The sequence below is a fragment of the Atta colombica genome, unplaced genomic scaffold (assembly GCF_001594045.1).
Source record: "Atta colombica isolate Treedump-2 unplaced genomic scaffold, Acol1.0 scaffold171, whole genome shotgun sequence".
In the NCBI taxonomy this organism is placed as follows: Eukaryota; Metazoa; Arthropoda; class Insecta; order Hymenoptera; family Formicidae; genus Atta; species Atta colombica.
In genome coordinates, this window is record NW_017259262.1 from 85,852 (window position 1) to 103,557 (window position 17,706).

The 17,706-nt window shown below is 35.3% G+C and overlaps 1 protein-coding gene across 1 annotated transcript in view; it reads left to right on the forward strand.

Annotated features, from left to right (window-relative positions):
* The window catches only part of LOC108686262 (zinc finger SWIM domain-containing protein 8), a gene marked incomplete at its 5' end in the record, with an annotated part of 61,258 nt that overhangs the window by 39,942 nt on the left and 3,610 nt on the right, over positions 1–17,706 (forward strand). The window contains 10 exon segments of the mRNA XM_018191482.1: positions 13,592–13,846; positions 14,150–14,319; positions 14,540–14,850; positions 14,936–15,362; positions 15,445–15,693; positions 15,849–16,139; positions 16,245–16,856; positions 16,935–17,111; positions 17,183–17,369; positions 17,534–17,668. Of these exon segments, the coding sequence (XP_018046971.1) occupies positions 13,592–13,846; positions 14,150–14,319; positions 14,540–14,850; positions 14,936–15,362; positions 15,445–15,693; positions 15,849–16,139; positions 16,245–16,856; positions 16,935–17,111; positions 17,183–17,369; positions 17,534–17,668 (2,814 nt within the window).

The following is a 17,706-nucleotide window of genomic DNA, read 5'->3' on the forward strand; positions in this document are numbered from 1 at the left end:
CATTTTTTGATATTTTATCTAGCTAAATTTTTAGATACTTCGATTTTATTTAGCTAATATTTTAGATACTATAACACTTCTTTCCGTGTTTAATTACAAATATTGTATAAATATATGTTCAGCTAAAATCAGAAGAATGAACAGCTAATTAAAAAAATTATCAATATGAATGATTCATTTTTACTTATTGTTCAAAAAATTTGTTATCGTGAACAAAAAAATATTCGTTTCACCTGTGATTATCGACCGTTTCTAGACAGAACACTTCGAAAATCAATTTCATCGACAATAACTATTCTCCTTGCTTTCCAAAACGGCCCCGTTTTATTTCTATAATCGATGAATCTACTTCCGGAAGACCCATCTCGCTCAACCGCAAATTCAATACCGCCATCACCGAGGCCTCGATAAAAATCAACGAGAATATTCTCGAGCGTTGGGGGAGGACGAGGGTTCGTCGCTGGGTGGTATTACACTCAACTGCGGAAAGCTGCCGTTTCCCTGCCGAAAGGACCTCCATCGAGACAATCCGTGAAAGATCCTAAAGGATGTGAAACATACTGTAAAAAAAAATTACTTTATTTGCACACAAGAATTTGGAAACGTATTGGAGAATATATTTTTCAAATTCCTTTGATCAACTGTCATTATCAATAACTCAATAAAATAATACAAATAACTAAATAAAAAAATTATTTTACGTTATTTGTAAGAGTGATATTTCATAATTTATAAAATATAAATACAGATGTACGTCGATAAAAGTTTTTGGAAATTCCCCATCTTTTTTTCTATCTTGATTTTTTTTTTTTTTTTTTTTTTAACAAGGCGCTTCGTACAATCGAGCTTTATGAGTAAAATATATTGAGGCACAATCTGTGTTTTCCTCCGCTTTTCTCTTTTCCTTAATTTCCAGCGCGATCGAATCAATGCAAGGCACTCGTTGAACTTAAATTAACTCAAAATTGCAGCAGTTCTCAGAGAATCAGGCGATAAATTTCACCTATTTCTCATTTCGAGTTTAAAAGCATCAGATTGAAAGTTTCTTTGAGGAAATATTGTACGTACGAGATATAATAATAATAAAAAATTGATTAGTAAAATATCGTCCTGAAACGAAATTCAGTTTTACGCTTTGAATCTTTTGTTATCGAGCGATGGATAATAAAATCTTTCGTATTTGCTTACACGAGTTCATCGTCGATACGCAGTGCGAGATAGAAGTTTCAGTAACGCACTGAATGTCGCTCGCGTATATTATCTGTAGCAGACAATTCTCACGCGGCACGAGAGCGGAAGAGGAATAAACAATTTTTATGGGGCGAAGATGAAAATTGAAATCTCTCTCACGGGTGCCCCTTTTCATACATCCCCGCGCCGCTTTTCGAGCTGCCGGTGAATATCGATCGTCGAGGTCGATGCACTGACGTTGCGCTACACGAAATTCATTTTCAGGGATCCTCGGGGGAAGCGTTCTGAAAATTCACGACTGGAAGTAACGGGGTAGAGCAAAAATGTCAATCGCGATTGCGGGGAAGTAAAAAGGACCTTTGTCGTTTCGTATCGCGTCGATACGTTGAAAAGCGCAACGATATCCCGCGTCTGTCGACGCGTTTCATTTCGATTCGCCTTCCTATCGCACGTTATTCCGGACTGCCATACTTGAAGCCAGGAGGATTCTGGATAACCACTAAATATATACGCACGCACTTTACATGCAATATTTATTGAAACAAATTACCGTATCAACATATATTCTCTTTTGTTAAAAATATGAGTGTTTTATATTGCATGATAAGCAATTTATTATTGTATCCAATTATTCAGAAATTATTAATCACAAAATTGCGACTGTCATGTTGAAAAAACGACATTTTTGCACTAAATATCACTTTTAATTAAGCTACTCTATGCTTCTTGAAATTCCTGGCATTTGTAAGGTATTTCATTAGCGTCGCTTGAGGGCGAGAGAACTCCAGCAAGGTTTGTTTCCTACGAGAGGATCCTTTGTAATAATAGTTCATGCACGATATCGTCATCTACGAGGAATGTAAAGGCGCTCTTGTTTCTAGGAAATATCACAAGAAATACCAGGCTCTTTGATAACGGGAGCAATTGCATTATGCAACGCATCCGAGATTATCGGATTTGTAGTCTATGTGTATTTCTTTCAATTTATCTTCTGATGCGCTATTTAAATATTGTTTTATCTAAAAATTTATTTATTCTACTCTACTGATAATTTTATGATAGATCTATAAAGTCATAGATGAAAAAAAAATAAAATAAAAATCAGAGATTACTCCTAAAGAGAGAGAGATTGCTGTTTTTTTTTAAAGATATATCAGATGTATAGTCTTTGAAAAATGTAACTGGAATTGGAAATTTATTAATTTACTTTCCAAAATAAATATTATATTCATGTGAAACAATTTAATTTAATAAGATAAATATTTATATTTAACAATTTTGTAGTCTAAATAAGCTTTCTCATTTTATCTTAATTATTTTTTCAAAACATATTTCTTATTGAAATAATTTTTCATACTTCTTTTATTTTGTTATAAAAATATGTGTAATCGTTCTTGTAAGCGTGGAGTATCCAATATGAAATCTTAGAATTGTGAAATAAAATGGATCGCTAAAATACGTATAGTGCGAGGTCACGCTGCGTTTCGAAACCTTATTTTAAAACAATATAAACGCAGCTGTCTTCTGCCGACGCAGTTATGCGTGTTGGAGTTTTGACTTTTATGGGAAACAACTTTTGTTGATATATCTCGCGGGAGAGCTTAACGTAGAGGGAGAAAATCCAGGTACTGCCAGCTGGGAAAACCTCGCGAAGAGGCATTGTAAGCTAGGAAACAAAGCGTGAGAGCTCCGTTATTTTAGGAAATTAACGCGACGGTGTGCGATTATCGATTTCGTCTGTGCGTTCCCGCGAGAAGTAGCGCGCCATACAACTCTGTTATAAATATTGGACGATACTTTAAATTGTCCTGGGAATTACAATTTTATTAATTTTATTTATTTTAAATTTTATTTATTTTAAATTTGTAAGGTGCCAGGAACATCCTGTTCTTTATTTATAATAACAGAATTATCACGGAATCAGGAAAAAGTCAATGAATTTTGCCAAATTTTTTAGAAAATTAAAATTCTTGGCTTTAAAGAAGTTTAATATAAATATATACGTTACAACCGCAGTTTTAAAATACTATCAGCTTAATAATTAAATGCAAGCTGTATTAGTAACATTAATAGTAACATTAATAATAATTTATACACTATATATAGCATGTGTGTTAAATTGCTTTCTCAACAATATTCAGCAGTTTTCAAATCGGGAAATACAAAAAAATTCAAAATATTATTGAAAGCATGATTAAAGGAAAATTGTGAAATTTTTTTTTAATCATGAAAAAGTTTGGAATTATAGGATGAAAAATTTGTGGCAATTTCGAATAAAATTGATGTAATAAAATTTTTTCTAGTGGCTTTTCTAACTGGATGACTTCTAACATACATTTAGTTAAAGATTATACGTTGAATCCTTCATGTTGACGAAAGTTTTCTCTGAGGTTCTTAGAAGATAAAAGAGGATGTTCTTCAGAAGTCAGTGACATTCTGTATGTGCAGCTCGTCAGCTTGCATTATCTCGTGCGATTTGTAAACGCGGGATCTTGCGAAAAGCATCTCCGGGCGTAAAATGCGACGTGGATCGGACCTGTGCCGAATTTAACATGCTCCGCTAAACGCGCGGCCGCTGAATAATGCACGGCTCTTTTATTCCCGTAAGCGACGTTCTCCAAGCAAGAGCGACTCGCGAGGGCGTAGCTCGTGGGCGCGGCATGTTTTATCGTTTCCCATCGCTATGAAAAAGGCCGGTATGTTCCGACAAATCCTGGTCACGCGAATGGATAAATCTTTTTTGATGTTAGCGACGCGACGTTGAAAAAGATTCACCGCAGCGCGCCGTTTCCCGAAAGAATCGTTTGTGAGAAAATTCATTCAAATATTAATTCTGATTTTTTTTTAAATATTTATCTTGTTAAGTAATATAAATGATTAACAAATAATATTTTTTCATATTAAATATGAGCTTCACGTTCAGAGAAAAAAAATCTTCGAATGTTTACTTGGCTCAGTTTTCGTTGATTACTTCATAATCATTGATTACTGCATAAATTTTACAATATAAAAAAAAGGTGTAAATAATCAACACGTCTTATAAGACGAAATAAAAGAATGGGCTTTACTGCTGAAACGCGGAGGATGAAAACGCTCGCGTGCATAGCGAAAATGAATGAGAAGAAGAGAGCATTATGCAAATAAGAAGAGCACTAGTAGTCGGAGAGCCTCGGGCTCTCGTTGAGAAAACAACGGTTAATGCCCGCGGTTGTAATAGGAAAAGTGTCTCTTCTCTCTGCCATGGAATTTGAAAAAAGGATTAAAGTTGGAATAAAATGGATCGAGGGTAGTAATGCATGTTAACCCTCAGGGCACTTTAGATGCCTTCTGAACGTTGAACGTATCTTTCACATCTATCCAATTATTTTTGTTATTGAAGACACTCAACAGGGAAGATCAACATTTGCGAGAAATATTTTTATATGTTTATATTTTATCTAACTGCGTTGCACATGATATTTTACAACTTATTTGACAAATCTCTCACTGATGAATTCTGCGAAAATATTAATTCTGATTTTTAAAGAATTGACTGATTTTTAACAATAAAGTTTTGATATGAAACATTTCGTATTTCTAGATCCTATTATACAATTAATATAATTTATTTATATTATTAAATCAAGAGTAAGACTGAAAAAAAGAAATGTCTAGACAGTTGTTCGAACAAATTCCGAGGCGTCTCTTAACGAATTGCGGCGCCAACGAAATATATCTGACAATTAATAATCGTTCGGCATTCGAGCAACGAAAGCGTTAAGTTCAGCTTGTTTAAGCGAGTGCGAGGGATCTAAAGTGAGAATTTGTCTATAGCCTGCGGGAGGAAGTGCAAACCTTTCTTGATTTAAGACAGTTCGTGGGAAGACTTTTCTATCCGATCTCTCCGTCTTATCCCGAAAAGACGAAGAAAGTTTGTAACACGTTGGACTGTCCCCTGAATCATTTTTAATTCATAGTATAGTTCATGGAAGTTCGTACCGAAGGAAAAATTTTAATTCAGAGAAATAGTAGCGTGTTAAGCCAACACAGAATTCATTTGGATCATCCTTTCCTTGGATCCTCCATTCCTTCATCAATTTGAACAACATCTGAACAGCAATCAGAAGCATTAAAAAATTTAATTAGATATAGGTCTGAAAGTAATTTTGTTGAACTATCCAAATAATTATTTGGAATGTTTAAGCTGATTATTAGAATGGCAAAACTTTTTGCAACATTTACTCATGGAGATTCTTGTATAATTATTTTGATGATGTTTCTAAATCTAAATCAGTGGATAGTCACTAATTATCCAGTGGCTTAGCTCTGATAATCAGTTGAAGGTCAATTAAAAAAGCAAGAATGTCTGAGCATTATATAATTAAAATATTAACATTTTCACGTTAATTACAATCTTCCAATACTGTATTCATTGAATTTAAGCATTAAAACAAGCTTAGTTAGATCACATAATAAAGATTAGCTAGATTAGGGATCTCATATTTAATTCACTAATTATAATGGCATATTTGGTACTGATATCAGGTGATTATCCACTGATTCAGATTTAGAGAATTACAACAAAATTATTTTTAACTTTATTTATAGCTAATTTTTCAGATATTTTAGCAAAATTGTTTTTTTCTCATGTCGAACGTAAAATTGACAAGCGCGAAGCTCACAATGGGTTATAATGAACGCATCATTCTCAATGCGCTGGCGCGTAGCGCAGTGATTCAACCAGTTAACGAAGAATTAGTTAATCATTGTACACGTATGAGTTGCAGTCCTACGGTGAGAAAAGTCACGTGTATCCTTGTAATGTATTTTATCACGTGCAGAGAGCAGATTACGAAACGGGACTTACGTCACGTTACTTTCCTCTTACGTTACTTTTTCCGATCTCGCAGGAGCGTGACGAGAGATGCGCCAACTTAAATTGTAGTTTATCAAGGCGGAAAGTTGAGTAATCCGCTTAGGCCGAGTTTCGACTGCATTGGTCGAGTTTCGACTGGAACGCGTTTCTCGCAACGCTCTCGGATCATCACCGAGCACGATGAAAAGTTTCTCCCAATTTGTACATCCGCCGTTCGATCCCCACTGAAAAATCTGTGTGGCCGACTTTCCCCGGATTCCTAACTCTACAGCGAGTGTAAAACTTTCGTTATTCGATTTCCTTCTTTGCAAACAAAAGCTGATTCGAATATTATACTTACAAGACGTGTTCTCTGCGATCAATATGCCTCTACGCAAATAGGAGGTTCGATAAAACAATTCTATCAGAGAATAGCATATATTCTGATATCAGCTCCTCTATATATCTAACGAAGCGGTTCTTAAATCTGTTTTAGAGAGATCTTTGTTTCGAAACATTTCGGTTTTTCAATACTTTAGAATTACACAACAATCTTTATAGCGTATTTCGAAGAATCGTGTATAGAAAGAATGGTTTTACGCTGAAGTATCTAAAAATTTAACTAAATACAGATTTGAAAATAATTTCATTAAATTATCAAAGTAATTATATATATATTCTAAAAAATATCGATATGAATTTGTAACTCCTGATGTTAATATCAACATTTTATATATATATAGTGTTAAGTCCATATCATATTAATGTTAACATTAACACCAACACAATGAGAATTATGTTAAATCCATGTTACATCCACATGGATAGTTTTTAGAATGTAGAACGCTCAAACTAGTTGCTAAAATATCAAAATTTTCTGCAGCATTAGATATTTATTAATTTGAGAATTTTACGTAATTAATTTTAATGGTTCAACAATTTATTTGTATTATATTTTCAGATCTGTACCTAATTTTTAGATATTTAAACAAAAAGTGTTCTTTCCGTGCGTTCTCTTTCTCATCCACTATGTATATATTATTCAAACTGACTCGTCGCAGAAAGCATGCGTTATTCCAATGGAATCATGTTGCAAACTATCATATTAACAATATTCGCACTAAGTTACTCCTTGTGTCCTGCGGAATGCAATTTCATTTTGCGAGGACATCAAGACAGGATGTTCCTTTATTACGTTAAAAGTTCTTGCGATTTCCACAGTCGCGACGTAATCTCAGTGGACGTATTTAAATGTCCTCGTCGTTTCCTCTAAATGTAAGTTCTTTGCCTGATCTACGCGAGATGAATGAAATGCGATTTCTCGAAGGTGCAATTTAATGTCGATTGATTCTGAGTAATTTGTTTTTTTGATTGCGCGATGGAATTATTCCTCATAAAATAAAAGTCATGAACTACATTTTGTTGAAAAATTTAACTAGATATAAATCTGAAAATAATTTTATTTGAACTATCAAAATAATATTGAACGTTGCTAAAATCTAATTTTTATATTTTTAGATACTTTAGCAGAACTTTTCTTTCTGTATATGCTTAATTTTTTGTGTTTTTACATAACATAAAAACAATTCGTTTCTTTGAATGATGTCAAATTTTCGATGTATTTTTCGACTTATTTACATAAGTAATAAGAGAGAAAAAAATGTTTCTGTTTCCTAACAAAATCTTTTAGAAACCGATTTAATTCCCCACTCCGATTTTTTATCGCGCATTTTATCGTAGAACTACGATGTTATCGATCTTTTATCGAGAATTGGCGCTTCGACTGTGAAAAGAACTCGTAGAGAACAAGCTGACAATTTGCAGTAAATGTGCATGCGCGATGGTTAACGAACCATTACCCGGTTCTATCGGTCAACACATAGGTAGAATGGCGCTTTGATGTCCTATGATTGCACGACTACTGGCATCAATCACTTTTCCGTACTGCTCGTTACTTTGTCCGCAAGAAAATAGAAATAACTGAAGACACAATTGGGGGCGCGTTCGCGAATAGTGAAAAAACAGTTGTACGACGAATACAATCGTCGTTTCGGAAAATAAATCCTCTTCCGAGCCTTTGAAGCGTGATGCGCTTTCTTTTCAATCGTTTTACTCTTTACAATCTCTCCTTCTGCTGATCTGCGTTTACTGTCTATTGATAACAATATAAAGAAGAGTACTTAATCAAAATATACAGGAAAGAATGGTTTCGCTGAAGTATCTAAAAATTTTATTGAATCATCAAAGTATTTATGTAAGAAAGCTCAAATTGGTTGCTAGAATTACAATTTTTTGCAGTGTTATCATAATACTTGAATCTCGATTTTTTATAATTATTTTTATTTAACATCATTTCTTTTAATAATCCTACATAATTATTTTCAGATTTAGCTAAATTTTTAGATACTTCAGCAAAACCATTCTTTTTGTGATACGTGTGTAAAAATATACTCTTTAACAAAATCTGCCGACAATTTATACCTACCTACTTATTTTTATCGAACTGATCAAATGATCAGTCTTTAAATAAAAATTATATTTTTTATAATTGTAGATAATAATTGATTTATAATAATAATAAACAAAATAAGATACATAATAATTTTGATTTTATTTCATTTTAATTATAAACAAAAACAGGAAATGGAAAATAAATAATAGTACGGCTAAATAAAAAGGAATAAGTTTAAAAAGGTCATTTGATCAATCTTGATAAGTTTAGTTACATTCCTAATCACACGAATGTGTCATCAATGACATGACGATCATTCACGATTTGGAAATTAGATTTTGTCCTTTGCAAGTTTCGACGTAATATAAGATTTAGTAGCGAAACGTGTGAATTTCACAGCACTTTCGGTAAGATAAGAACGTATTATATGGAGGAAATGATTAGTAGTCTGCCAGCGAGCTTTCCCAAGATTTGCGAGATCACTATGCGAGATCTTTATCTATTAATAATTTAATAAAGAAATATCTATTCTTTATGTTTGAATTGTACTATGTTTTCAAAAACACAATATCGATTCAATTCTACATTTGGAGTAGCAATTTCCTTCCGTTTTAGACAGCGAAGTAACAAGCTCGTTGCACCGAGACACGGGATTGTAGCGCGATTCTTTTATGAATCCACGCAACATGATTCCGCGCTCAGCCGTAAAACAGGCACCGTTGAACAGAATATCGCCATGAAGATAAAGGGAGAAATATTCTTCCGGGCTGTACTGCGAATCTGTGCAAACTCGTGCACCACTGTGCCGCGTAATGGGCGAAGCGGATAAGGCGAATCCCGAGATGCAAATTTTATCCGTTCTCCAGGAATTGTATCGGAGAATTTAAAAGACAGCAATGTGGTCACGTGCATTCGCTGTTCGAGTTCCATTTACGTGGAAGATAAGCTCCGGTCGACGCCCGTTTGGTACGTGAAAACTCGCGAATTTTCAGCCACTAGGAAGCATTCAAAGAATTCTCGTTTCATAAGAAAATTTACACGGAAAGAACGTGTACCAATTTTACTAAAGTGTTTAAAAATATAGCTATTATAAATGCAGATCTGAAAACAATTTTGTTGTGAATATCTAAATATTTATGAAAAACACTCAAGTTTACACTTACTAGTGTACTAAATGTTAAAACTTTTTGCAACATTACAATTTGAACGTTCTACATAATTATTTTGATTTATCAAAATTACTTTCAGATCTGTATATATCTAATTATATTTTTATTTATTTTAATAAAATTGTTCTTTCTCTTCGTATAACAATTTTATTATTTATTTATTTATTTATTTTGTTACGAACGCTGTTCGGACATCCTTACATTATCTATAATATAGGAGAATGTGCGCTTTATTACGATGATTATCGCGCTTCGTATAGCCACAATTGTAAGTAGCAATCACATTAGGCTGCCTTAGTGTGACAATAGTACTGTGGCTTAATGCGATTGCTTAAGCTCGACAGTTCGATTATCCTATCGTACTTCGCGCCGATCCTATTTGCCGTATCCGTGAGACGCGGATCCGAGTAGAGTCGAGACGATGAGAGCCTCGCATGCTCTCGACCCGGAGGAAATGACGTTACCATGCTGCGGCCTATTATTAATGGAAATTCAATTTCTATTGATTCAATTTCAATTTGATTGCTGAGCATCCGGTTTGCGGAAACCTGGAAACCGAGCATTGCTCGCGCATACGCGCTTCACAGATCCGCAGAAATATTTGCTTCCCATATCCGCCACTCACGCTCACCCCGTAAATGCATTTTAATAACACATCTCGATTGAGATCCAGGCTATTGTTCCGCAGTCCGCACAATTTGTCTCCGGGATATTCCAATTGCATCTCTGAAAGTTTTCTAATCAATTGCCATGGAGCCTGAAAAATAACTAGCTGACAGAGAACACTGAAATCTTTTTTTTTAAATCCATTTCTCATTTTGTTCCAACCGGAACAGTTTTATCTCTTCTGTATTTTCTTCTATTGTTAAATTATTAAAGGAGTAATGGTAACTCAATTATTATTTTGTACTATTTTTATTATTACTATTTTTATTATATACAATTATTATTATTATTATTTTTATTATTTTGTTATTTTATTTTTCATTATATTATATTTTTAACCTCCATTACCAATCTGTTTCCGTAATTAAATTGCTTTATTTTAAAATAACATCCGTATATTTGATATAAATAATAAACTAGAGTCAAATTGTTTTAATTAAAATAACGATGTATTGATAGGAGCAGTGACGATTTACAGTAATGATTAAAAATTGGGTACAGTTCGATATGATGAATTTAACAGTGATAGATTTTAATGTTACGATACGTATGAACAATTTTGCGAAATTAGATTGCGAATATTGCGATTCAATTGACATAAATTCGATAATGTTTCGCTCTTCGCATTCGATCGATCAAATTCCGTGTAAAAAAAAAGAGTGACATGGTTACAGAGTAATGGAAATTTTTGCAAATTGTCAGCACTCGACACGTTGTATCGGACGAGAGCTGGCGCGCCGGCCATCCGAGAGAATTTCCCGACGTGATGGCTACAGCTTTCGTTGAAGCTGAAGGAAATTACATTGCGCGGCAAAACCGCGACCACGAAGCTCGTTACGGTTTCCGCACGGGAAAGACCCGGGAAGTAAAAGGCGAGAGGGGAAAAAATGTGTACGCTTTTCATTCATTTGAACGGGCACTCTTCCATCGGTATGACTCGTTAGAAATTTTCTGCGACAAGTCGCGCGTTTTTTCCGTGCCGAATGGTCGCGGCATGACACATAACGCGTACGCGAGCTTATGTAACGAAGCTGTGTATTGAAACAAAAAGTGTTACGAACTTCAAAATTCAAGCGGCTGTAACATTCGTTAAAAATGAACGAAATAAATTTAAAAAGTGAATTTTAAAGCTTAAAATCTCTACTTTTGAAAAGTCACTGTCTCTTTTGAATTTTTATAAGTTTAATAATTTTTACATATAGAAAACTACGAGCTGAACAAAAATGGTAAATTTTGTTCTCACTTTATTGTGTGTCACATGTCTAAAAAAACAACTTGCAAAAAATTCGACTTTCTAACATAAAAGCTTAAAATTTCCTTACAAAATTGTTTTTAAAAAATGAGATCCCATTAAGATTTTTTTGTTACTGAGTTACCGCAAATTAAATTAAAGGAACAATTTGACTTCGATTGTTCACAACTTAAATAAAAATTATCGTAAAACAATTTAAAAAACAGATTCTTCATTTTCCAGAGTTCAAAGCTGATACTTTGTTTTATTGAATGGCATAATTGCCAATTAAAAAAAATAGCTATGTAGAGAGAGACAAGTGAAGTAACGTTATGAATTTTTGTTCCAACCCAATACAAGCGTTCATTCATTCAACCCGGTCGGCTATTTTCAGAACGGCGAGAGGTGCTCTCTCTCACCCCTTGCGTCTGTTCCGCGTAAGGTCGATCGCGAATATACAGACAGTAATGCTTCTGGCGTCACGTCTATCGCGAGAAAGTGAAGCCGCGTTTTCCACTATTGATTTGGTGATATTACTTTCCGGGACAGTAGGCACTCGATGCCATGCTCTTGTTTGAAACTCGAACTTGCGTCCCCGCCGAAGATCGATAAAGCGCCGAGCAACATCCTGCGAAAACTGTCGCATGTGTCAGTCGTGTTGGAAAAATTATACCACGATCATGTACATGTTACGATGTAATCTGATTAGAAGCAACATTTTTCGAGATTTAACCATGATAGAACGACCAGAATTTTTATGAATCTCGTTTTCTTGTTATTTCTTCATATTGTTTTTATTTTTCTCCTGTTCTCAAATTATCTAAGCTCCTCATGTATCATCCTTTGTAATGTATCGTGGAAGCTGCGCAAATAAGAACGTCATTCATAAAAAGTTCTTACGAGACGGATGATAATGATGATTAATGTCATCGATCGTAATTATCGTTAACGAACGATTCCTTTTGGTATTAGTCGTGTTATTCCTGGCGCTTCTGAACTTAATTAAGCGTGGACTTCAGTGAAAAAGTCCTCTCTCGAGCTCGTATTGCGAAACGAATCCATTTACTCCCATTGACTGCTTCAGCAATAGAACCATTCGTAAAATAATTTGAAAGAGGATAAACAGTTAGAGAAATTAAAAAAAAGAAATTTGTTGTTCTAACAATTGTTTAAAAAATGATGTTCCGCTTAATCCTCCTTTAGCAGAACATTTTTTTTAAATCTGACGACAAATTTTTTTTTATATTAATAAAAAAAATGTTAATTAGACTTGATTTTGCTCATTTTGTTCTGCTAATTTGTAAGATGTAAATTTTAAATACATAGTGATGAAGTTGATGCACACAATGTGCTTCTTAATTTTTCGACAAGAGACATTAAGAGAAATTATATGTTATTTATTTTATTTTATTTCTATGTTTTTACGAATTTTTTCTTTGCAATAAAGATCAACAAATGTGAATTATGATTTATTACAATTAAGAATATTTTATCTCGAGTTTATTTGTCTCCAAACGGAAAGAATTGCAGTCTGAAGCATGTATGTTTCTTGGAGATATGAGTGCGTGCACGTATAAATAATTATCTCGTGTTTCGTTTCCAAGCATTTCCGCGAACACCGTTAATATTCTACGATCTTAGGAAGATTTTTCTTTTCTCGAGCATTGATACCAAGCGTACCTTTCAGAAAAATCATACATGTTAGACACGCTAACTCGCAAATGGCGAGCTCATGAAATCGCGCTCGCTCGTTAAGAGCAGGAGACGATAATTAGAGAATATCGCTGTCGTGGCTAACTCGCGACGAACTATTTTTCTGCACGAGCCTGGTGCGTGTCGTAATTATGAACGAAGACGGAAACAGAGCATAATTATTCTCCAGCTGTGCAACAGTGAGCAGGCAAAGCGTATGCGCGAATGAAAAGGCAGAGAAAGTTACATTTGTCACAAACGGTATAATTTGTTTTTGTAAACTTTTGAGTGAAGATGCTTTTTTTTTTAACATTAATGCACGTCGTTATTACACACAATTTACTATTTTGTTACAGATGGACAACAGACGGTGCCAACTCTTTGCGAACTTTCGGCACGATGCGTGGCGTCTCATATTCCCTTCGAGCTGGTGGAGCATTTCTATCCACCTGTACCGGAGCAACTTCAGCTGAGAATAGCCTTCTGGAGTTTTCCCGATAACGAAGAGGATATACGACTTTATTCATGTCTCGCAAACGGTAGCGCTGATGAATTTCTTCGCGGCGAACATCTCTATCGTGCTAAGACCGTTAAGGAGCCTCTACAAATCGGTAAGACGATCTTTAAAGAAAATTTTTGAATAGTAAAGAAAAGAAAAACTCGTTTTGTTAATATTCCATGAACTTTTAATATTGGTAAATATATGTAATTAATTTGACGATGATTGATCTCTATAGAAAATTTAATGATATGTTGAAAATAGACAAACGAGAATTTGTGCAAAAATTGGCGGGCAGTGCTTTTCATACAGAATTCCGCTTTAATAATAATACCGCTTTCTTTTGATTTTTATTTTAAATCAGTTTTTTTTATTGATTGCCTTCCTTTACACATATGAACTATATTGTGAACAGGATTTCATCTGAGTGCCAGTGTAAATCCGCAAACGAACGGGGTCAGAGCACAGTTCAACGTTGCTGTAACGTTTGATCGGCGCAGAATTACATCATGTAATTGCACCTGTTCCTCAACGGCCTATTGGTGCGCGCACGTGGTAGCTGTTTGTCTGCACAGAATACACATGGTATGCGCATGTTAACTTTAGGAAGATCGGCATCGAGCTAAATGAAAGGAGACGAATGACGTTCAGTAAAATTCTTCACTTTTTTTTTTATATTTTTTATACAATATATCACGTGTGATATGTAGTCACAAACGAAATATGCGTCCCTTCAGTCCTTTATTCAGTCCTGATTGATGTGAAAGGACAGATTTTATTTTAATGTTACGCAACATTCTTTCAGCCAACGCAAGTATGTCTGAGAGCGCCAGTTAGTGAATCTCTGTCACGATTACATCGGGAGCAATTGCAGAAGTTCGCTCAATATCTCATCAGTGAATTACCTCAGCAAATTTTACCCACAGCCCAGCGACTCCTGGACGAATTACTCTCAACACAGCCAAGTGCTATTAACAGTTATTGCGGAGCTCCCGATCCAACCGCCGGAGCATCTGCTTACGATCAAACCTCCTGGTATTTAGATGAGAAGACATTACACGATAACATCAAGAAAATTCTCATCAAATTTTGCGTGCCGGCTCCCATAGTCTTCAGGTGAACAGCAGCGCTCTAATAGATCAGCTGGCGCCTTCGCCGCGATAACCATTTAACATAATTCATTCCGTGATGTCCTTTTCAGTGATGTTAATTATTTGAGCACCACCGCACCTCCAGCCGCTTCTGAATGGGCATCATTGTTGCGACCATTGAGAGGTCGCGAGCCAGAGGGAATGTGGAATCTCCTTTCCATCGTGCGCGAAATGTTCAAGAGAAATGACCGTAATGCCATTCCTCTGCTGGAAATCATCACGGAAGAGTGCATGGCATGCGAGCAGATTCTTGTTTGGTGGTTCAACACTAAAGTTGCCTTACTGAATGGTACCGGATATGGCAGCAAGCATAATATGAACAGCAATGTGCACGCTTCTCAACACGCGTGCTCGTCCCTATGCGACGAGATTGTAGTTCTCTGGCGATTAGCCGCGTTAAATCCTGGTCTATCCCCATCAGAGCGTGAAATGTTGCATGCTCAATTTATGGCTTGGCACTTGAAGATCATAGATAAAGTGAGCATTGCATATCTCACATTCCTCTTTCTTCTTCCTTTGACAAAGTTAAGTTTATAACGACTTTAATTGCGTGTTTCAGGTTGCCAAGTGTCGTGGCAGTTCCGTGCCGCACAACTCACACAATAGAAGTAATAGTTCACAGAAAGATTCCCTGAAACATGATCTCGCAGTCTTTACCGGATTCAAGTCAGCGCTCGAAGCTTGTTATCTTGATTGGGATGAATATATCTTACCGGGAATTACATATACCGCCGAGAATAATCCTATGTACCACTGTCCCTTTACGTGTTTTCGGCATGCCGGAGATACAAGGACGGAGGTAAATCAGGTTAGTATCTTATGTCTCTTTTGCAACGGTTTATAATAATTCATCACTATATTTCATTAAGGGAATATTAAGAAATATTAAGAAATATTAAGAATATTAAGAAATATTAAGAAATATTAAGAATTTATTCGAATAATAAACGCATATTTTTTTAGGTAAATTCTAGTTCAGCGGTATTGAATTATCAACCACCAATGTCCCATCATCACGGTCGACGGTCATTGAATGTTGGTCTTGTCGAGTTCAGCTACTTAGACAGACGACGGTTGAATCCGCGTGAATTCCCATTGTGTTCGAGAAGTGGAGGTGGCGATGGAAATCGTAGCAGCGTTAGCTCCGAAGGTTTCTGTGAGAATGATACCGACATTCCTGATATATCTGAGTCTCAGGTTGTTCTTAGACAAGGTTGTGCTCAACTAAATAATTGCGGCGATACCGATTCGCAGGTCATTATTTCTTCATTTGCACTCGAATTTATTACATTAGTATTATATATTTTTTATATAGTTCTATATTTTTTAAAATTATATTATGACAATGCATTATTATAGGAAGGGGCTGGTAGCGAGTCATCTTCCAACAGTAACGTTAGTATGAAGAACGCTCAAGGCTCGGACAAGCATCGCTCAAACGCCTCGTCCGAGACACATAGTGATAGTAGTGATAGTAGTAATAACAAACCTGCCTGCGAGAACGCGAAGTGCAGTAGGACGAATATTGCGGAGTGCCGTGATAAATTGCGTGTTGTGCCCAAAGGGGTCAGTGGTAAGAATGAACAAGAATCCGATCAAGAAAAGGAAGCTGGGAGGCCATTCAAAGATGAAAGCTCCTCATCTAGTAGTGACAGTCCTTCTGGTGATGAGTACAATGTTTACTACTATGATCCAAAAGCTGTGACCAATAATAGTAGCCTGCCGAATAAATATGCTAAAAGCAATATACATACCGCTACTACTCAAGATGCCAGTGTAGTTCTAAATAATTTAAAGAAAACGGAAGATCCATGGGACATTTTATTCGCGCGGGCAGAGGGACTTTATGCTCACGGTCATACGAGAGAAGCATGTATTATTGGAGTACAGTTAGCTGAAGAACTTTTGGCCAATCCTCCCGATCTTGTAATCGAAGGACCGCCAGTGCCAGTTAAGAACAAACGGAAGAGGGTATGTTCTTTTAAAGATAAAAATTATTCACTAAATTAAAATAAATATTATGAAGAAATGTTTAACTTGGCGTTACAGCAACATGTGAATCCAGCATCTCATCAGGTAACGTGTCTCGCATCAGCGACTTTAGCAAAATGTGGATTTCTATGCACAGTACTTGCTGAGAATCCAGAATATCATAATTTGGCGTTTCGCGTGGGTCTTTTTGGTTTGGAAATGGCTAGGCCACCGGCTAACACAAAGCCTTTGGAAGTAAGACTAAACAACGAAAAAAATGTAGTTTTATTGTTCGTGAAATTAATGATTATTTTTAATTTAATTAGGTTAAATTGGCTCATCAAGAAAGCGAATTGGTAGTTTTGCTAAAAAGAATTCCCTTGGGACCGACTGAATTAGCTATGATAAAACAAAGAGCCGAACAATTGAGAGATGGAGTTATGAGATCAAGAGGACATGCGCTCTTACCCATCATGTTGGCTAGTTTTATTTATGATGCACTCGATGTACCAAGTATGAAATATTTTCTTAATAATATGTATCTTAAATATTTTATTTTATAAAAATGCATTTTATTCTTCCATGAATAAATATCTAATCGAATCATATTTATATTTATATGGAAAAGAAAATATTTCTTTGTCAAACAGAGAATAGAAATATAAAATATTTCACAGGAGTGAAACTACCTGCAGAAATTGATCCAAATCTTGGATTTGATGCCGCTGTGGCTGTCTTGGGATTGAAGGCGAACGTAAGTGAAGCAGATCATCCACTTCTTTGTGAAGGAACTCGCAGGCAAAGGTAACATTTATACTATCATATGTATAATATTCATATATTATATATA